This window comes from Macrotis lagotis, chromosome 4, assembly GCF_037893015.1.
Source record: "Macrotis lagotis isolate mMagLag1 chromosome 4, bilby.v1.9.chrom.fasta, whole genome shotgun sequence".
Classification (NCBI taxonomy): Eukaryota; Metazoa; Chordata; class Mammalia; order Peramelemorphia; family Peramelidae; genus Macrotis; species Macrotis lagotis.
The window spans coordinates 98875492-98896944 of NC_133661.1; the positions used below are offsets into that span (position 1 = coordinate 98875492).

Sequence of the window (21453 nt, forward strand, 5' to 3'; positions counted from 1 at the left end):
AACAATTTAAGAAAAGATAAAAAAAAAAAGAATTACAACTTTATACAAATGACACGTGAGAAGAATTAATACGGAGAAATAAGATGTGGAAGGAGAGCTGGTAGTTCTGAAAACCTACTCTCATCAGGAATGGGTTAAAGAGGAACAATACAGCCGCCACAGATGCTAATGAGTTGGGAGGTGAGGGAATAGGATAAGAGGGTATATAGAAGGGGATGTACATTAAAGGGGTGAGGGTTAGAGAAGGCTGTATAAGGGAAAGATTCTTTGAAGGACAGTTGATTAAGGAATAGGAGAGAAAGTTAGCAATTATAAGTTCAGTAGAGGAATGAGGAGGGGTTGTTGCTTTCAGAAATTTTATAAAAATGAGATACAAACCATATATATATATACACACACACACACACACACACACACACACACACACACAAATATGCACCTATATATGTACACGTGTGTATGTGTGTGTGAATATACATATACATATGTATATGCATATATCCATGCTTAATGTTCTGGGGGAAGTGGGAGGGAAATAAACAGTACACCTCAAAGAACAAAATGAAAACTTAACAAGGAAGCTAAGAAAAGATGGACAATTTTGAACATAATATGTAATATTTATTACATAGGCTTTCTTGAAACAAAAATATATTGTTTTACATTATGAACCCTCCTTTGTTTTACTGTGCACATGACTGTGATTTTTTTTCTATTTTGTAAAATTAAAAAATATTATGTCATTAAAAAACAAACAAAATATTTACAAAGAAATTTCAAGAGGGAATAAAACCACACAACTGGGAAGGAAGGGACAGGATTAGTGAAACCATGTTTTAGGCAGAGGAGAGGAGGGAGGAGTACACTATAGATAGAAGGGACCACCTGTGTAAAATTCAAGTTGGGGGATAAGACAGAGAGTAAAAGGAGGGTGGGTGTTTTCTATGGTGACCAATGAGAAGATTCTTCAAATAAAACCTTCCAGGAAAACCTTTAAACGATGTTTAGATGGCTTCTATTAATGATACCAAATAACATGATTCAGATTTTTGGAAACTTTTATGTTGAACATACAAAAAACGACTACATAAAAAATATTCTTCTCTATATTCCTATGTATAAGAATATAGAAATGAATGACATTCTTCCTTGAACAGAAATTGAATAAAAAACAGAATTGGGGTGGAGGAAATGTAAAAAAGTAGACAAATTAGTTTGATTTTCACAAATACACAGCAATGAAGGACAAGTGGTCAAGAAATCTAAAGTGTGAATGAGAATATAAAGCAAGAGAGGGTAAAAGTAATGTTGAAGAAGGTTCACAGAAGAAACTCAAACTGTTGCTCAAAGAGAGCTATGAAAGGAAAACATTCCAAGTTTTCAGAGTCAGAAAGTACAGTAGGGGGAGTAGCAAACAGATCCATGAGACTGGAAGGTATGAAGGAGAGAAATCTGAAATCTGGCTGGAAAGGTCAGCTAGAACCAGATTGCTAAAGAACTCCAAATGCCAGGTTAAGCTTCTAATTTATTATTTATCAGCCACTCTGAGCAGAAGAAAAAAATGGTCAGAACTCCATAGTTAGAATATTTTTTGTGATGGTTTGTAAAGGTCTGAGAGGGCAGAGACTACAGTAAGTGTGAATCATTTGGAGGTACAAAACAACAGTAACAGTACAGATATATTACAGGAGTAAAATCATGAGGGCACAGCAACTAATGAAGAGAAAAGTCTGTTCCCACAGGATCATTAGGGCAACAGGTCAAGAGGCATATGATCACAGAAAGCATGCCTGCTAATCTTTGCAGCTTGTAACTTGCAGATCATTAAATTTGGCATTCTGAATAACTACAGTCTAAATTCTGGATCACCATAAGGTTTCTTGGACCCTTTCTTTAAAAAGGAATTGATGAATTCAGTTTGGGAAATAAAAAGTTTAAGTTAACGGGGCACCCATACTAATACAGACAGGAACTCAGGAGAGAATTGAATGAAAAAGAGGTAGAGGTGTGAATTACTGTCTCTGAGTTCATGTAAAAGAAGACAGAGTATGGAATAGGCAAATGTTAATAGCTACAGGAGGGCTGTGAAAGGGTCACTGGATTTGGTAATTACTAGACTCAAAATCATCTAAAAGGTTTCTTTCTCTTTTTTGGGGGGGATGGGGTTAGGGAAAGAGAGGGAGGCTGTTAGGACACTTAGGGGATATGAGTGCTAGGTCTGGGGTCAGGAAGACCCAAGTTCAAATCTAGTTTCAGACATTTATTAGCTGTGTGAACCTGAGCAAACCACTTAACCTCTAATTGACTTAATCCACTAAAGAAGGAAATAGCAAAGCATTTCAGTATCTTTGCCAAGAAAACCCCATTAACAGTATGATCCATGAGGTCACAAAGAGTCAGATATAACTGAATGATTGAACAATAAGATAATCAATTAAAGGAACAGTGGAGATAAAAGTTAGATCACTGGAAGTTGAGGAAGGAGTAGGTATAAAGAAAAGAAAGCAATTCCTCTTCTAGAAGTTTAACAATAAAGAGGTCATCTTCAACAATCCCCACTGTCCATAGGATAAAATCCAATCTCTTTAGCATGTAGTTCAAAGCTCTCCTCAATCCAGTATCAATCTATTTCTTCATACTACTCTCATTGCTTCTATATACAAACCTTCCCCTACAGGCAAATTGGTCTCATTATTTCCTAAAAATAGTGTGTCTATTCTTTTGTGCCTTTTCTACATGTTATCCTGGCTTTATAAAAAAAAAAAATCTCACTTGGTCAATCAATTCCCCATGCATTCACATCAAAGTCTCTTTTCTGCCACTCAATTGTTTTTCATAAGGATCTTCAATACTCATCTCTTAACTTTGTCAGAGATAAATGAGAATAAAAATATTTCATATTGACATCTTCAGACCCATTTGTATTTTGTGATCTTCCAGAAAACCAAAAGATGAGAGAAAATACTTTCATGTCCTCTCCTTCATTGGCTATCTTTCTCTTCAATAATGGGTTCCAGTCTGGACATGTTCTCTAGCTCTGAGGGATCTAATTAGTAGAAAATAATAGTTTATAGCAACAGCTAACCTATATTCAGTTATGTAACTTTATCATTACCTCATCAGCTAATTTATTTTCAAGATGTTCTGTTACTCCTAAAGCAAATGGTAAAAGGGATAGGAAAAAATGCTACCTTTTTTCTCCCATCTGGGACTGGCACTCCTAATTGTGTGGGGTTTTTTTTTTGTTTGCTTTTTGTCAGGACATATGCTTTTATTCAGGTAGATAATTTCCAAAGGGAGTAAAAACTCCCTCCAAAGCATAGTAATAACTAGAATAATGTAGTCTTAGAAATACCTGAGGAAACTGAAAGATTAAGGGCCAGGGTCACACAACTAGCACCTTTTCTCTAACTCTTGAACTTGCACTTTTGGAACATTATAAAAGAGACTCCAAGAAGCAGCTAGGTGGCCCAGTAGAGAGAGCACTGACCCTGAAGTCAGGAGGACCCGAATTCAAATCCAAACTCAGATACTTAACAATTACCTAGCTGTATGACCTTCAGAAAGTCACTTAATCCCATTGCCTTGCAAAAAAAAAAAAAAAATGACTCCAAATGAAGAAAAGGATAGAGGCTAGTGCACCAGGGTTATATAGAATACAACTCTTCTTTGAAGCCCTGGACCTCAAGCCTACTCTTTGAAAGATCATCTTTTCCACAGATTCCTGAACTAAAACTTTAAGAATTCTGTCCAGGTCAATGCCAAATATTACTGCCTATCTGGCTCCAGCCAAGGGCAAAAGTCTAAAGTATTAAAAAAAAAAAAAGGAAATTACTCTTTCCCAGGTTCACAGAGCTAAAATTACTTTAAAATTACTTTTATGTATAATGTTTTTTAAAATTTGTTTACTAAACAAACAGTATATAAAATTTGCCTTAAAATCTTTAACCCATTTGCCTAGCACTGTGTTTAATAAATGCTTGCTGAATTCCCAAAAACTGCCTTAATTCCAAATGACTCATGCCCATTTATCAGGGCAAGATTGAGGGGATAACCCTACTAGCAATTTTTCACTAGTCATTACTTTGTGTTGTTACACAGAACTGAAATAAATGACTCGTATTTGTAAGAACTCTCTACAAACTATTTAGGGAATTCTCATTGCAGATCACAGATCACAGATCTCTCTCTAGTAGAATGTGAGCTCCTTGAAGACACACAATAGATACTTTATAAATATTTGTTGAATTGAAGTGAATATGGTTACTTTTAAAAATTTCATCTAAATCTAAGAAATCCAAACTAAGAAATATTAATACTTTTATTTACAGTATAAATGACCTGTCTTTGCCCTATTTGGTCCTAATCCATTTTACATATACTTCTGACAAAACCTAGGCTCAGGTAGGCAGCTAGATAGTGCAGTAGATATAGTACTGGTCCTGGAGTCAGGAGGACCTGAATTCAAATCCAGTCTCAGAAACTTAATAATTACCTAGCTGTGTGATCTTGGGCAAGCCACTTTAACCACACTGCCTTGCCAAAACCAAAAAAAATCTAGGCTCTGAAAAAGTGCAAGGTCTTCACTCAGAGCTTATCTTTAACTCTTTGAAGTCAATATGAGACTAAGTCAAAATATAAGCGAACTGGGTAGCTATGTGTCACAATGGACAAAGCATAGACCCTAGTCAGATGGACCTGAGATCAAATACAGGCTTACACACTAGCTGTGAGACTTTGGGCAAGTCACATTACCCACCCCCACCCCCTCCCACTGCCTAGCAGAAAGGGAAAAGGGAATTTAGGCCAGCTAGGTGGCTCAATAGAGTACCAGCTCTTAAGTCAAGAGGACCTGAGTTCAAATATGGCCTCAGACACTTAGTATTACTCTAGCTGTGTGATCTTAGGCAGGTCAGTTAACCCCATTGCTTTGCGAAAAAGGGAGGAGGGGGACTTACTTTGGGAAAATTGCATCTGTGGAATTAATTCTCTTCAAATAAATTCAACAGGTATATATTATGTGTGTGTAACTACACTAAGTGAAACCAATCACCTTTTGCTACCAAGCGAAAAAAGAAAGTGACATCCACGTAAAAATTTTTCTAAAAAGATATTTTAAAATTCTTTGGAGGGGCATGTAAAATAATAAACTCAACTGATTTTTAATTTAACAAAAAACAATAGCAAATATTTAATAAGCATCTACTTGGTAGAGTCAGAAACAAAGTTAAAATAAGCCAATTTTTATCACCTTTAGAGCTCATGGTGTCCAGTTACAATAAAAATAACAATAATTCAAATCTACATATTACTTTAAAGTATGCAAAGTTATAGTAGATAACATCATATATATATATATATATATATATATATATATATATACACAGAGAATGGCAAAACAAAAGTTATATAAGATCTTAAGTGAGGAGGAAGCAAAGAAGAATAAAGGTAAATTTCCTACAAGACTTGGTATCTGAAGTAGGCTTTAAGTAAGGACAGGGAACCTCTGGCTCACGGGTCATATTGGTCTGGCATTGCCCAGGCAACCAGAGGAGAAGGAGGTGCTGTTTTAAAGGATGGGTGTCTAACCTTTTAGATCTTCTGGGTCAAATCACTCAAAAACAATGTATCAAGGGTCGCATGTAGAATTTAATATTTATTTATGACTACACTGTAACCTATATTACCAATGAATACAATAATAAAATGTAATAATGCATGAATGGATTTCTAGGTCTGTACGCAACCCTCAGGCCACATTCAACAGGCTAAATCAAGAGAATGAACAAAGGAGATGGTAAGACATGAAAATTCAGGACATAAAGAGGCAGAGTTTGGTTAAAGTAGAAAAATTAAGAGGAAAAAAGTAAATTACAGAAAATGTAAAGAACATAAAATTTTATTTAATATAACTAATTTGTATATTATGGTAGATTAGGGAAGAGCAAGGCAGAGAAGAGACAAATATGCACATAATCCCATAAAGAAAAGAAAGTGCTATATACACACAAAAATAGAAAGAGAATAAATTAGTCAATTCTAAGCTAAAAGCAGTAATATCTTATTATTCATTTTACTTGGTGACAAAGCATTATCACCTCTTCTTTGAAAGTACTAATCTCATGATTAGCATCAGGACTATTTTTTTTCTTTAGTTTTTGCAAGGCACATGGAGTTAAGTGGCTTGCCCAAGGCCGCACAGCTAGGTAATTATTAAGTGTCTGAGGCCACATTTGAACTCAGGTACTCCTGACTCCAGGGCCAGTGTTCTATCCACTGCACCACCTAGCCAGCCACCCCATGCATCAGCACTCTTAATAGCTTCATAGATCCTAAATCTCTAAACTTTCAGGCTACTGACACCATACAGTCCTAGGAAATGATTACAAGGGAGTCAGTTCCAGGTCCACATCATTCAACTACCAACAAAGAACTCAAGATAAAAGTCACATGTTATTGGACAGTGCTTTACTAGTCTATTATAATTAATTCATATATCATAAATAATTTATAAAATTAATTGGTTGGACTAGAGTATAGGAAGTTCTCAACTTTTTTTTTTGGTAACTAACCCTTTGGCATACCTTCTTAGAATGTTTTTAAATGTATAAAATGCAAAGAATTCAAAAAAGGGGTGGCTAGGTGGTGCAGTGGATAGGGCACCGCCCTTGGGAGTCAGGAGTACCTGAGTTCAAATGTGGCCTCAGACACTTAATAATTACCTAGCTGTGCGGCCTTGGGCAAGCCACTTAACTCCATGTGCCTTGCAAAAACTAAAAAAAAAAAAAAAAAAAAAAAAAAAAGAAACCAAAGAAACCAATTACAATGAAATACAGTTACCAAATTTTTTAAAGTTCACAAACTCCAGGTTACACACACTTTAACTAAAGTATTTAAACTATCTATAAAATACAAAATAGATTCATTAAAAAAATGAAATTTTATCATCCAACCAAATTCTAACAAAATAGATTTCAACTGCGGTTGATGAAATGTATCTTTAATATATTTAAAAAGTAAAAAAAATAGAGCACCGGCCTTGGAGTCAGGAGTCCCTGGGTTCAAATCCGGCCTCAGGCACTTAATAATTACCTAGCTGTGTGGCCTTGGGCAAGCCACTTAACCCCATTCATTGCCTTGAAAAATGTTTAAAAAAAAAAAAAAGTAAAAAAAGTGCCAAACTCCAGTGAACATTTTATCACACTTTTGAAATATTAACTATTCTTGAAATATACAGATTTCTTTAACTAGGTGCAGTTATTCTTTCCTTTATCACTGCCTTGCCATCTGCCCTCCCACACCATCCTCCAGACCACCTGCCCAATGCACTGTATTCTAAGGACTATAATCCTTACCAACTGCCTTACAACAGCACCCTAAGGACCATAGGCCTTTTCCATCTGCCTTGTAGCAAATCCTCCTAAATTGTTGTCTCTTACTATTAGAATGAGAACTTCAGAGCAAAATTTTTGGGGTTAAGGGGTCAGAGAAAATTGGGAAAATAAAATATTGTTTTAAAAAAAACTAATGTTAAAAATGTTTCCATGTAACTGGAAAAATTATTCTGGGTAAAAAAGGACAAGGATTTCCTCACTTATCTACTTGTATCCTTCAGTAGAATGCTTTACATAAACTTATTTAAAATGTCTTTCCAAGTATGCAATCATTAGGCAGCATCTAAGAGTCTTGACATATTAATCAGAAATTACCAAGATAGATCATTAAAGGTAGTTAAAAGCTAATAAAATCCATCATTCTTACCTTGGAACCTGATAACATACTGGTCAACATTTTTGTTCCTTTTCCAATTCCAACCACTGCAAGTCAAAGAAAAAAATGATGATGTTCTCTTAAAGTAACTGGATTTTAAAATCTCCATATTTGTTGTCTTATGACATGCACTATCCTAAGCTAAAAAGGACACTTATTTCAGCATAATTTTGGTACAGCTTCTATTATCCCAATCAGTAAACTTATCATCCAACAAAAAAAAGGGAGAAAGGGACTGTTTCTGGAAGACGTGTGCAAATTTTTCATCTTTATGTATGTCAAAATGGTAGAGGCTTAAATTTAGACAATTACATTTCACATAAAAATTTTGATTAAAAAAATCTAAGAGTTACTAGAATTTCTTATGAAAATCATTGAAGAATATACATCCTGGGGTCAGATTTGATGATGTCTTTTACACAGAGTTAATTATAAAGCATGCAAAACCATCATCACAGTTAATAAGACTATTTAAAAAACTGTTAGGGTCCAGGAGTATATCATCAAGAAAAAAAGATAACATTCTGAGAAATCAACTCTATATAGAGAAAAATACAACAGAGGAAATATGCTAAATCATCATTCCTCAAACTTTTGTCTCAGAACTCCTTTCACATCTAAAATGTGATCAACATTTACCTTATGAGAAATTAAAACTGTTTAAAATATTAATTCATCAAAATGACAAAAATCCATTACATGTTAATATAGAAATAGTTATAAAAATAACTATTTTCTAAAGCAAAAATTTTATGTGAGAGTAGTATTGTTTCACAAATTTTTCCAAATTACATAAATGTATGGCTTGATAGAAAACAGCTGGATTCCCAAATCTGTTTCTGTATTCAATGTATTACAGTATGTTGCTTTAGTTAAGGTATGTATCTCAAGAAAATTTGGCCTCACACAGATAAACCACTGGCAAAAGGAATATTTTAATAGACAAAAAAAGTCTTAATATTTTTATGAAAATGATTCTGACCTCTTTGGCAATCTCCTGTAAAGGGGTTCTCAGGGATCCCCAGAATTCACAAACCATATTTTGAGAACTACTGGGCTGAATAACAAGAAAAATGATAGCTAGCATTTATCTAACATTTTAAAGTTTGCAAAGTCCTTTCCAAATAGTATTTCATTTAAGTTTTGTAATGAGTCTGAGAGGTAGATTTTATTACTATCCCCATTGTACAGATGAGGAAACTGAGGCAAAGGTTATGACTTTTCCAGGGTCACAAAGCTTAGTAAGTAATCCTCTGAAATTGGATCTGAACTCAGGTCTTCCTGATTTCAGGACCATTACACTATCTATTGCACCATCTAGAGGCCATACATAAATAAATCATATATAAAAGTATGCTGGAGTTCACTTGGCTCTCCAATTTGAAGCAACAACTCATTTTATTCTAGCACATTTCACTAGCCTAGTTAGGAAAGGAACTCTGGTAATTTCTACATTTAATATCCCAAGCACTTTTTATTATTAATTGGACAAAACTATAATGTGTTAGAAATGGCAATGACTGTACCTAAGAATGAAAAAGAATAGAAGGGGATATAGATAAGCAGTGTACAACAGATTTATGAGAAACATAAAGAGAAACAAGTGCCATGAGAAAAGAGTCTTCCAATTTTTTGACATGTTGGATTCAACAAAATATATTTAAATAGGTTTAATAACAAATAAACCTAGCACTTGCAATTCCTTGCAATACCAATTTGACAGAGAAGACAAATTAGATGAAAATCAAAATTCTCCCCCCTCCATTTCTGTCAACAATATCCATCATTTTTCTAGTCACCTAGATTTAAAACCTTAGAATTAATAATTCCTCCATTCTTCTTTCTCTCCTACATGAAATTTAGATTATTGACTAATCTGATTAATAGGTAAGAATTTTATTCATTGAAATTAATAGTTATGGATCAGATTTGGATTTAATTGTATAGGCCTCAGCAGCAGTTTGTAAGAGTTTAGGTTCCCTAATTTCATGAGTTACAATTTAGTTCTGTCTCAAAAAGGAAAGGAAAAAAATAAGTGAAAGATTAATCCACCTGGTCAGATGGTTTGACCTAGCACTGGATCTCTCTATTATGTTTCATTTAGATTGAGACTTTTCCAACTCTGCTTTTTTCCCCTATTGCTATATAGATTCTGGAAACTCCCTACTGCAGGTCAGAATGAATTAATGAATTAATAAAATGTAAGCCCACCTTATTCACCTCTACTGTAAACTAATCAGTCTTAGGTTATTTTGCATCAATTAACTTTATGTAACCACCTGTAGTAAAACCTGCTGATAGGTGAGTCTTTGCTTACTGAGAAGCCAAAAGGCTAGTAATTGCTAATAAGAGAAAATTAGCAATTACTGCCTTGTTAATAAATTGATTGGACCTTTGTGCCCCAGTTTCTCTTTATCGCAGATTTTTTTTGCAATAACTCCCACAACTAATAACCAAAATTCATCCCTTTATAAGGTCTCTGGCCTCAGTCCATTTCTGTTTTATACACTAAGAATACTCTAATATAGGTCCTCATTCTTTCAAGGCTAGAGTATTAAAGTTGTCTTCTTTCAAGTATACCTGCCTGCAAGCTCTGCTCTCACTGCAGCCCAATTCTTCCTTTGTATCACTGTCATATTGATTTTTCTAGAAGACCATTTTTCCATGTAAGCTTTAAAAGACTGATTTGAATAAGCAAAGAAAGAAATGTTATAAAACAAAGGGAAATAAAGTTCACAAGACACTGAATAAACCAGTTTGTCCAGTGAGCTGGAAAAGTAGTTTAGGAACATGCTACAGAAAAGACTAAACACAAAATGTGCAGTACAGATTCTATCATGCCATCATACAAAGCTACAAAAGATTTCTGAGCAGGTAAGACAAAATATGTAAGTGGTGTTGCAAGAAAATGAATCTGCTAACAGTGTAGAATAGAGAGAAAGAATCCAAAATTTTTGCCAATTTGCATTCTCTCCATCCTAGGAGATAATTTTGAGGGTTAAAAAAAAAAAACTATTAGCCTTTTACCTTTCCCAATTTCAAATACAGAACTACTTCTCTCTCCCTACAAACAACTTAACTATACAGAATTTTCAAATGCTGCTCTTTACATTCAAAAACTTTCATCAAATCCATTTATTTCTATTTCCTATTTTTCTAATCTAAAGTCATATATTGAAAGGAAGTGTCAACTGAAAACTAGCAAGTAGAGTTACAATATCTGATTATTTTACAGTCACTACTATTAACACCAAAGAAGGTATTAAATACAAATGTATTTCTTTTAAAATTTAAGTAAAGTTAATTTTGCTTCTTTGAAAATGGGAATTTTTTGTGACTTGAAATAACTTCATAATTAAATCAGGATTCAGACTTACCATCATAAATTTAGCTCAATTTTAATTAACTTTAGCTTTTGGCCTTGTGAGAAAGTCAGCAAAATTATTCCATAAACATTTTAAAGTGAAATTTCCATTGCTCCATACATATTTAACACTTCCTCCTACTAAAACAGTAATTCAAACATCAATCTGTGTCTTTTGTTGTTGTGGTAGTGTAACTATATGAACTCTAAAACACTAGACTTCAAAATCAATAGTTATGCTGATAGTTAATACCATCATCTTAACACAGAGTCTGATCTTCAATTTTAAGAAGGGGCATTAGGAAAATGGGTGAAATATTAACATCCTAAAATCACTATAAAAAAATCAGTGATCTCATTTACAAAGCAATCTTTATTTTTTCTCTATCCAGAACACTCTTCACACTAGATATACAGGTTAAAAAAAAAGATTAATAGTGGAATGCTGTATCTATTAAGATCAGATATAGCTATTCCCTAATGATAGTTAAATTTTGTCAAGGACAAGACTTAATTAGCAAACATGTATTAAGCACTTGCAGTGTTGTACAATTCAACTAAGGCAAAGTAAAAAATTAAATTCAACTCAATAAACCTTACAAATTTTTACAACTTTAAAAAATTCAATGTCCAAGTTGTCCTCCCTGTTTTACATAATTTGGCACTGAGTTCACAATACATGCTTCAATTCTTCATCATGAAACCTAACTTTTATCATATTGGATATTAAACTTTTGACAAAGTCCACTTTTTCCTAATCAATCCTTGAATATAGTTTGTTTGGGTTTTTTTGGCAAGGCAATGGTTAAGTCACACCAAGGTCACACAGCTAGGTAATTTTTAAGTGTCTAAGGCCGGATTTGAACTCAGGTCCTCCTGACTACAGGACCAGTGTTCTATCCACCTCACCACCTAGCTGCCCTGTGAATACAGTTTTCAATCGAGTTTCAAATAGGTCAGTTCCTAGTCCACTAAAATACATTCCTTTCTATCTCTCAGTTATAAATTCTTTAACCTTTTGTAACTTGTTACATGATGTAACACTTTGCAATCTAATAGTCTAAGCATTTATTAAGCACCTACTATGTCCCAGGAATTGTTCTTAAGCAGTGAGGAATAAATAAGTAAATATAGATGGAAGGAAGGAAGGAAGGAAGGAAGGAAGGAAGGAAGGAAGGAAGGAAGGAAGGAAGGAAGGAAGAGGGAGGGAGGAGCTAAGGAAGGGAAAGGAAGGGAAGGTAAAAGACAGTCCCCGCTCTCAAGGAACTCAGTAACTAATGGGGGAGAAAACATGCAGACTATGTATGAACAAAGGATGAACTGAAGATTATCAATAAAAAGCAGGCTCTAGCATTATAGGAGATTAGCAGAGATTTCTTGAAGAAGCTGTGGTTTTAGCTAGAACCTGGAAGAAACCAGAGAAACCAAGAGATAGAGTTGAGGAAGGAGAGAATTCCAGACATAAAATCAGCCTGCAAAAAACTCCGTGAACTGGGCCATGGAATGTCTCATGGGAGGAACAGCAATGAGGCCAGTATCACTGGATTACACTTGGGGGCAAGATGTAAGAAAACTAGAAAGGTAGGAAAACACCAGGTTATGAAGGACTTTAAATATCAAACAGATGATCTTTTATTTCTTTTTGAAGTTAATTAGGAGCCACTAGAGATTACTTAAGGGAGACTAGGGGCAGGGGGAGAAGGAGAGAGGAATTGATATGGTCAGATTTGTCTTTCAATAAGATTAATTATCAGATGAAGGTAGACTGGAGAAGGAAAAGACTTGAGGCAGAAAGGTCAAGCAAAGGGCTATTGCAATAGTCTAGGTGTGATAAGGGAAATTCTATAACTTTGAAACAATTCTCCTTCTCTAATTATCGATATATTTACCAGAGTTCATTCTCTCCTTGGGTATAAGATTCCCAAAGTCTCCAGTTTGGGGGGAGGGGAGGGGGGGTGTTAGATGTTTTAGAGTCTGATGTAGCTATCCAGCTCTTATAAGTTTACCTAAAGTTCTCCTGACAATGATCTTGAACACAAAAGCGAATGTCATCAGTAAAAATCACCTTTTTCCAATCTTCAGCACTGCAGCCTTTGCATTCTCTTGCTCATTAAAAACTTTTTTTTAATCATAGCAATAATTAGCAGATATTTTTTACTGGTCTTCTCATTGTTCTTCCAGTTTCAGGAACTCCGTCCTGCAAAAGAGAGTAATCAGTAGCAACCCTCCCCAGTGCAGGTCACCCTGAAAGTCTTTGTTCATTTTTTGAAGAGAGACATAAGAAAGGTTCTATGACATACCCAAGGGTCACAAAAAATTGAACTCAGATCTTCCTGACTCCAAGTCCCACAATCTTTTCACCATGCAACAAAGATACCCATCAACTGTGAAGTGGCTAAACAAATTATCCTACATCAATGAAATGCAATATAATTAAGCAGTAACAAAAGATGCATATGAAGAAAACAGAGAAGCAAGGAAAGACTTACATGAACTAATGCAAAGTAAGGTAAGCAGAGTCAGGAAATAAAATGCAAAATGACTGCAACAATGTAAAGGAAAAGCTCAATAATGGCCACATAACAACTGGAACTGAATATTGTAAAATTATAAAGAACAAGTTTAGCTCCAAAAAGAATATTAGATTACCTCCCTGCCCTCCCATAGGTAGAGGAATAAAACACTGAATTTAATGCCAGACACTTTCAAAGTGATGATTAATTTTACAAAATGTTTTTCTTTTCTTCCACTTTTTTTTTTTAACTTTTGTTGCTGGGTGTGGTGGTGCATACCGTTAATTCCAGTTTACTAGATAGGCTAAAAATGATGGGTCCCTTAAGCTCAGAGGTTCAGAGCTTCAATGTCCTATACTGAAAAAGTATGTCCAACCAAAGGAGAAGCAAAAATAGGAGCACAAGGCTACCTAAGAAAATTCAAACCAGTTCAAGTCAAAAATGGAGCCTGTCAAAGCTCCTGTGCAGGAAATCAGCCTCAAGAGTGGCCACTGCACTTCCAGCTGGATAAAACAGAATTACTCAGGTTCAAAAAAATTAAGATTTTCATAAAATAAATTTCAAAAGTAAAAATTTGTCATACAAAATGGCACTGAGAGAAGAAAGGGGAGAGACATGGGGAGAATCTATCCAATGTAAATACAGAGGATATATAAATAAAATATATTTTAAAAAAAGAATTAGATATTTAAGGGAATTTGTATTTTCAGTAAAAAAAACATTTTTTATATGGTCAAAAAAGTCAAATCTGTCTTAAAGCTACAAATGCATAATATCTAGAACAAGGGAAATTAAAATCATGCTAGGCTAAACCTGAGTCTAGTCACTAAGCTGTAAAATCCATGAGAACAGAGGCTGTCTTCTTCTGTGGTCTAGTTAAATAGTGCTCTGCAGAGAGCAGGTGCTAATCAAACTTGGATTAAACTGCTTTGGTCAAACCACATCAGACTCCTTTCTGGGAATTCTGTTTTGAGGAAAACACTGAAATTTCACAGAAGTCCTTAGATACTTCATCATGGTCACTGAACAACCCTGGGTTCAAGGTTCTACCAAGATGAAAGCTTACCAAGAAGTAGGCTTCTAGAAAAAGACTATGCTGTCTACCTAAATACAGAGGGTTCATCTCTAATACATTAGTCATCAGATGATAAATTCTTTGGCACTATGCATCTGAGGCTGCAAAGAAACAGTTTCTGCCCTTTCAAAACTTACATTCTGTCTTATATTTATTATTTATATTCTATATGTTTTTGCAAGTTAACATATAAATAGCTAGGTACATGCCAGATATGCACAGCACAGTTAGCAATATGCAGCAAAAAAGGAGTTTAGGAGAAAGACTAGAGGTATATACATAGATCTGGGAGTCATTTGCATAGAAACTATAATTTAACCCATGGAAATTGATGAGAGAAAGAAAGAGAGCCCAGAATGGAGCTTTAGAGACAACCATATCTTTTGGGCAAATGAAGGATAATGGTCCAAGTAAGGAGGTGAAGGAGTGATCAAATAGGAGGAAAATCCAGGAAGAGCAGTGTCACAAGTCAGATGAGATAGTATCCACAAGGAGAGAGTAAGCTGGCAGTATCAAAATGCAAGGGAGGTTCAGAAGGAGGAAGAATGAGAAGCAGAAACTCAGCAAGCAAAAGTTTGTTGATCATTCCAATGTATACATGACCTAGATATAAAAAGTCACATCATAAGCAAGTTAAGAGGAGGATGAAAGAAATTAGCTTTTAGATCTATGGAGAGGGGAAAGAGTTCATAACCGAGGAAACCACATGAGATTACAAGACCATTTTGATTATATAAAATTTTTTAAATCTTACACAAACAAATCCAATGCAGTTAAGATTAGAAAGGAAACTGTTAATTAGGAAAAAAAAATTTTCACCAAGTTTCTCTGATAAAAGTGTTACTTCCAAGATAATCTGGGAACTGATTCAAAATGTATAAGATCCATTTATATGGTCAAAGAATATAAATAGGCACTTCTCAGGAGAAGAAATCAAGATATTATAGTCAATATTTTTAAATGTTCCAAGTTATTAACAGAAATGCAAATTAAAGCAACTCTGAGGTTCCATCTCACATCCCTCAGATTGGCAAACGTTACCAAAAAATAAACTGACAAATGTTGGAAAGATCATTGTTTATGAAAATGTGAATCAATTTAGTTATTTTGGAAAATGTTTTGTAGCTAGGTTCAAAAAGCTCTTGTATGTGTGCATACTGTATGACCCACTATGAGACCCATACCTTAAAAGATGAAAGAAGAAAATGATCCATGCATACAAAGATATCTGAAGTAGATTTTTGTGGTTGCAAAGTCCTAGACACTAAGAAAGTACCTATCAATTAAGGAATGGCTGAACAAATTAAAGTATGTGAATGAAATGGATACTATGGTGCTGGAAATAAAGATGAAGAACACAGTTAAAAAGAAATTTGGGAATATGTCCATGAACCAATGCTCTGAGTGAAATAAGCAAAATGAGAGATCAATTTAATCCATAACAACATTGCAATAATTACAATTTTGAATTTCTTAAGAATTCTGATCAATACTGTAATAAACTGATTCCAGAGGATCAAGAATGAAGAATGCTATCCACAATCTGACAGAAGGTTAGGTGAAGGAGTAAATGTGCATTAATTAAGCACTCATTGTTTGACAAAGAAAATAGGGAATTTGACTTGCTTAACTAAGCATATTTCTTACAAGGGTTATTTTCCTCTTTTTTTTCTCCTCTATTAGTGGGAGTAGAGAATGAAGAAAAATTAGTGCTTATTAAAAACAATTTTTTTAAGGGCTTATAAATCACTTGTTTTGGAGAATGAAATGGCAAATTACTCCAGTATCTCTGCCAAGAAAATCCCAAATGAGGCAGTAGAGTCAGATACTACTGAACAACAAAAAAAGGATAATTTTTGGAAACATAATTAAAGGGAAATTCTTTCTTAGGTATGAGTTAGACTAGATGATGTTTGAGCTCCCTTCCACCTCTAAGTTTCTGTATCTCAAGGCTTCTAAAAAGACAATTCTTTTAATGTACTTCTTATCATACCTACAATCTTTGCCAGCCATATCCATACCCTACCCCCCTATCATTTAAGATAAAATTTGAGAGAAATTTCTCAGCTTACACTCAATATATGCCTTGGGATTGATTTTGTCTTTCATTGTATGCCTAGCCATAAGAATTGGCCCTGGCATATAGTAAGAGCTTAATAAATGCTTTTTTTAATTGACTAAAATAAAGTGAATCATATATATCACAAATTTTCTGCATAATGGGAGAAATGGAAATAATTTAAGCTAAAATAGAAGCTTTCATCCCATTTCATCCCTTTAACTTGGATAATATGATAGTAGGATAAAATAAACAATTTTGAACTTGTGAAAATATATCCATCAAGATTTTCCAATCATTTCAGGGTTTTCACCTTGATTATTTTTCTGAATGATTCTTCCTAAAATCATCCAAAAATTAAGACTCCATTGACTTTGATTGCATCCTAGCAATGCCCTCATGTGACTGATACTTAGGAAACTGTGTTAATAAATAGAATTATATTTGAAACAGATGTTTAATTTAAATTTTGAAGTAAGAGGAAATTCTAAACTGACTAGTATAGAAAGGTTAATTAAAAATGAGAATAAAATTTTCATCTTCAAAGAAAAATTTTTTTACTATATTTAGAATTTTTAAAAAGTACAAAATCATATTTTTAAAGAGCAATGAAAATCTGTTTCTGTCATCAATTTTTTATTTCTCTGAATAGTATACATTTGCTTTATTTCTTATGTTACTTTCCTTTGGCACTGAACTTATAGGGGGTTTTTTGGTTTTAGTTGCTTAGAATATACACACACAAATTTTGTCAAGCCACAGACATGTACTGAAAAGCCTAACTAACAAATACCAAAAAACAAAACAGGAAATAAAAATGATTTTCCTCTTCAATAAATTCTACTGCCTTCTCTAAACAAATAATGTTCACAATGGAAGCATATCTTTTTTTCTTTTTTTTTTAGTTTTTTTTTTGCAAGGCAATGGGGTTAAGTGGCTTGCCCAAGGCCACACGGCTAGGTTATTATTAAGTATCTGAGGCCGGATTTGAACTCAGGTACTCCTGACTCCAAGGCCAGTGCGCTATCCACTGCATCACCTAGCTGGCCCTGGAAGCATATCTTTTAAAGAAAATAACTTTTTTCAAAAGCTTTAAATGGCTCCTGCTACAGAGTAGTAACTAATTGAAGAAAATGATTTTTAGTTTTAAAAAACTGTATATAGGTAGAAAAAAAGGCTACATCATTTTTACAGGCCCATTTTTTTATAAACAAGTGGTAATATTTAGTTCTTTTCAATCTAGTTTATTTCCTGCTTTTAAGCAAAAAAAAAGCAACATGTATCTTATGTGACAAAAGTTGTACAAAATTCTAAAATAAATTAATCTACTTTGTTATTAAAATGAAATTCCTTTAAACAACTTTCTCTTTGAAATAATATTAAAATGCTGCTTATTTCTATTACCCAGAACTCCTGTGGCAGCACTGTCCAAAGTTCCTCCATGACCAATTTTTAATGCCTGTTTCTTCCTCTTGTTACCATCTTGAGGAGGCATCCCAGCTTCTATTAAAGAAAAATGAAGGGGAAAAAAGTAATCACCCATTGAATCTTCAAATAATGCCAGATAGCCCCCCCCATTAAAAAAAAAACAAATTATTATTTTTAAAAAACCACATAATTAACTTATAACAAGAATATAAATAACACCATTAGCAAAAGAGTATAATGCAATAAAAAGTTTAATCAGATTGCTACTATGGGAATAGTGTGAGAAGGGAAGGTTGTAGAAATGTGGAACTCAAAAACCTGCCAAAGGATGAATCCTGAAAACTATCTTTGCATGTAATTGTAAAATAAATATACAAATAATCAAGTCCACCAAATAAAAATAAAAAATAAAAATATTCCAAAAATTCACTTGTAAAATCAGTTGATTAGGGACAGCTAGGTGGGCCCAGTGGATAGAGCACCAGCCCTGTATACAGCAGGTACTCAATTCAAATCCGACCTCAAGAGACATAATACTTAATGCTGAGCTGTGTGACTTTGGGCAAGTCACTTAACCCCATTGCCTTGCAAAAAGAAAAAATCAATTATTTGAACTTGGGAACACATTTTTTCTTAAAAAAACAATGCTGCAAAGAGTTGTTGGGTTTCCAGATCCTCCTCAAATCTATTTAACACATATACAACTATGAACAAGTTTGAACTTCAATGCTCTTTTGAAATAATATGGTTAATATATTCCAACATCGGTTACAAAAGCCTGGTATAATATCAGAGAAAATAGCCAATTTATAATTGCCCCTATTAAGTGAATTTCCCTAATATACTACCAATTAACAATGAAAGGCTGAGTTTGCCAAATTTGCCAAGTTCTATTAGAACCACCTGAATTTGGAGTAACAAAAGAAAGGGTTCATTAAATTCATTAAAAACATGGTTTTTTTAACCAGTCTCAAAAGAAAACCTGAAAAAGTTTCTTTGATGGCGTTGATGGTTTCAACTTCTTAATATCCTTCTCCACAAATTTCCAAGTGCTTAATATCTTAATAAAGACCTAAGTCCTCCACCTACTTCTCTTCTAAACCCAAAAAATTCCAGATTCCCAAAGTATCTACCTCCCTTCCCTAAATAATCAAAAAATTATCAGTGCAAATGATTCAGCTATGGGTTAGAATAATTCTAATTTACATGTGAATGACTGATAGACTTCCTAACTACATACTTTCTTAAAATGCGTCTTCAGATATGTTGACTTCACCAGGAAAACACAATCTTGAGGTTAAGTTAGTTTTTCTTTACCTTTGTATCCCCCAGGCTAATGCTAATTATTGTTCAACCATTCCTCAACTGACAGGCTTCTATCCTGTGTTGAGTTTCTTTCACAAAAAGTACTGCTATAAATATTCTGGTTCTTTATGCTTTTGACCTCTGTACTGTATAAATCCAAGAGTGGAATGTCTAGATGAAAGGATACAATTGATTTTTCATAATTCCAAAATGTTTTTCAGAATATTTGGACCAAGTCCCAACTCTACCAATAGTATATTAGTATGCTAGGTCTGTTGTAGTCCTAACAATGACTCTTTCTCTCTTTTACCATCTTCATCAATTTGATGCAAAAGCAATGAAAAGTTCCATATACACCAGAATATTTACACCACTTTTTGCTGTAGCCAAAAACTAGAAATAAAGGAGGCATTCATCAATTGAAGAATTACTAAACAATTTGGAGTGTATAAATGTAATCGAACACTACTGCCCTGTAATAAATTATTAGAAATATTGATGCAGGGAAAGAAATACTTATGTGAACTGATACAATGCCTGTGTCAGTTACAAAAATACAAAACCAGGGAAACCATATATATATATATATATATATATATATATATATATATATATATATATATATATATAGGCAAAGACAATATAAAAGGAAAGGATAACAACAAAATAAATTAAACTAAATGCTGTGCAATTATAACGGTTTTTAATTCCAGAGATGAAAACAAACTTCCGTCCCCCCCTTTTTTTTGTAAGAGAAAGGACCCTGGAACTCTATTTACTTTAAATGTGATTGTTTTAATTCTGCTTGCTGAATTGTTTTTTCCTCACTGTTCTTTTTTATAAAGGAAGGTTGACTAGATAGCTTCTGAAATTTCTTTCTTCTCCAGATCAATCATCATATCAACTGGATGGATATCCAGGAAAAGAAATATACTGGGAAATGCAGATGATATATAAAGTCAAAAGAAGCCAATAAGAATTTAAGAAAAAAGAAGAAGAAAAAGCACTGGTGAGAGAATTCTTAACCAAATATGACTTAGGAGAGCATGAAAGATGTAACAACCTTAAATTCATGAAATTAAAACAGAAGCTCTGCAAACAAGTTTAAGTTCCAACTCTGATACTACTGGCTGGAAGATCATTGTGAACAAGAGTTCCCTTCAAAGGGAAGGAAGAAGGGTACTGAAAAGAACACTGGACTCCTGGAAGTCAGGATACTTAGGTTCTTTCTAGTCCTCATTACTGCTCAAAATTCTTCAACTATTTTCTCACTACCTAAAGAATCAAGTCAAGTCTGAAATTCTCAGCCTGACATTTAAGGACCTCCAGGTGGCCACTGGGATACCACTTAAAACTGCCTAGGAAGAGGTCTGGAGTCAGGAAGACTCATCATCTTGAGTTCAAACCTAGTTTCAGACACTTACTAGCTGTGCAATTACTAGACAAGTCACTTAACCTTGTTAACTTCAGTTTCCTCAACTGTAAAATGAGCTAGAGAATAAATAGCAAACCATTCTTCAATCTCTGCCAAGAAAACACTAAATGGGAGCACAAAGTTTGACACAACTAAACAACAATTGACAATCACCTACCTAGCCTCTTCTTATTCCTTATCCTAAGAACATGATTTATATGGCTCTTTAAAATTTACAGATTGCTTTCCTCACCACACAGGTTTGTACAAGTATTTTCTCCCATTTTTCAGAGGAAAAATTGAGGATCCATGAAATATAGTAATTGCCTAAAATCTTACATACCTAGTAAAGGTTGGAACCTGGCCATGAAATCAGGTTTTTTCTTTCCATTACACTATCCTACTTTAATCCCACCACATACTCTAGTAAAGTTCAGACAACCCAAATGCTTTCCGAGGTCTTTGCCATTGTTCACACTACTTCCTACACCTAGAATGCCCTTCCCATTTATCACTGTAATCATA

The 21453-nt window shown here is 34.0% G+C and overlaps 1 protein-coding gene across 16 annotated transcripts in view; it reads right to left on the minus strand.

The window, feature by feature from the left end:
* TRUB1 (TruB pseudouridine synthase family member 1) overlaps positions 1-21453 on the minus strand; it is a 63526-nt gene that overhangs the window by 21157 nt on the left and 20916 nt on the right. For all 16 annotated transcript variants that reach the window (XM_074233581.1, XM_074233596.1, XM_074233594.1 and 13 more), the window contains 2 exons: positions 18186-18284; positions 7762-7817 (listed from right to left, as the gene is read on the minus strand). In XM_074233581.1, the coding sequence (XP_074089682.1) occupies positions 7762-7817; positions 18186-18284 (155 nt within the window). The remainder of the gene's footprint in view (positions 1-7761; positions 7818-18185; positions 18285-21453) is intronic.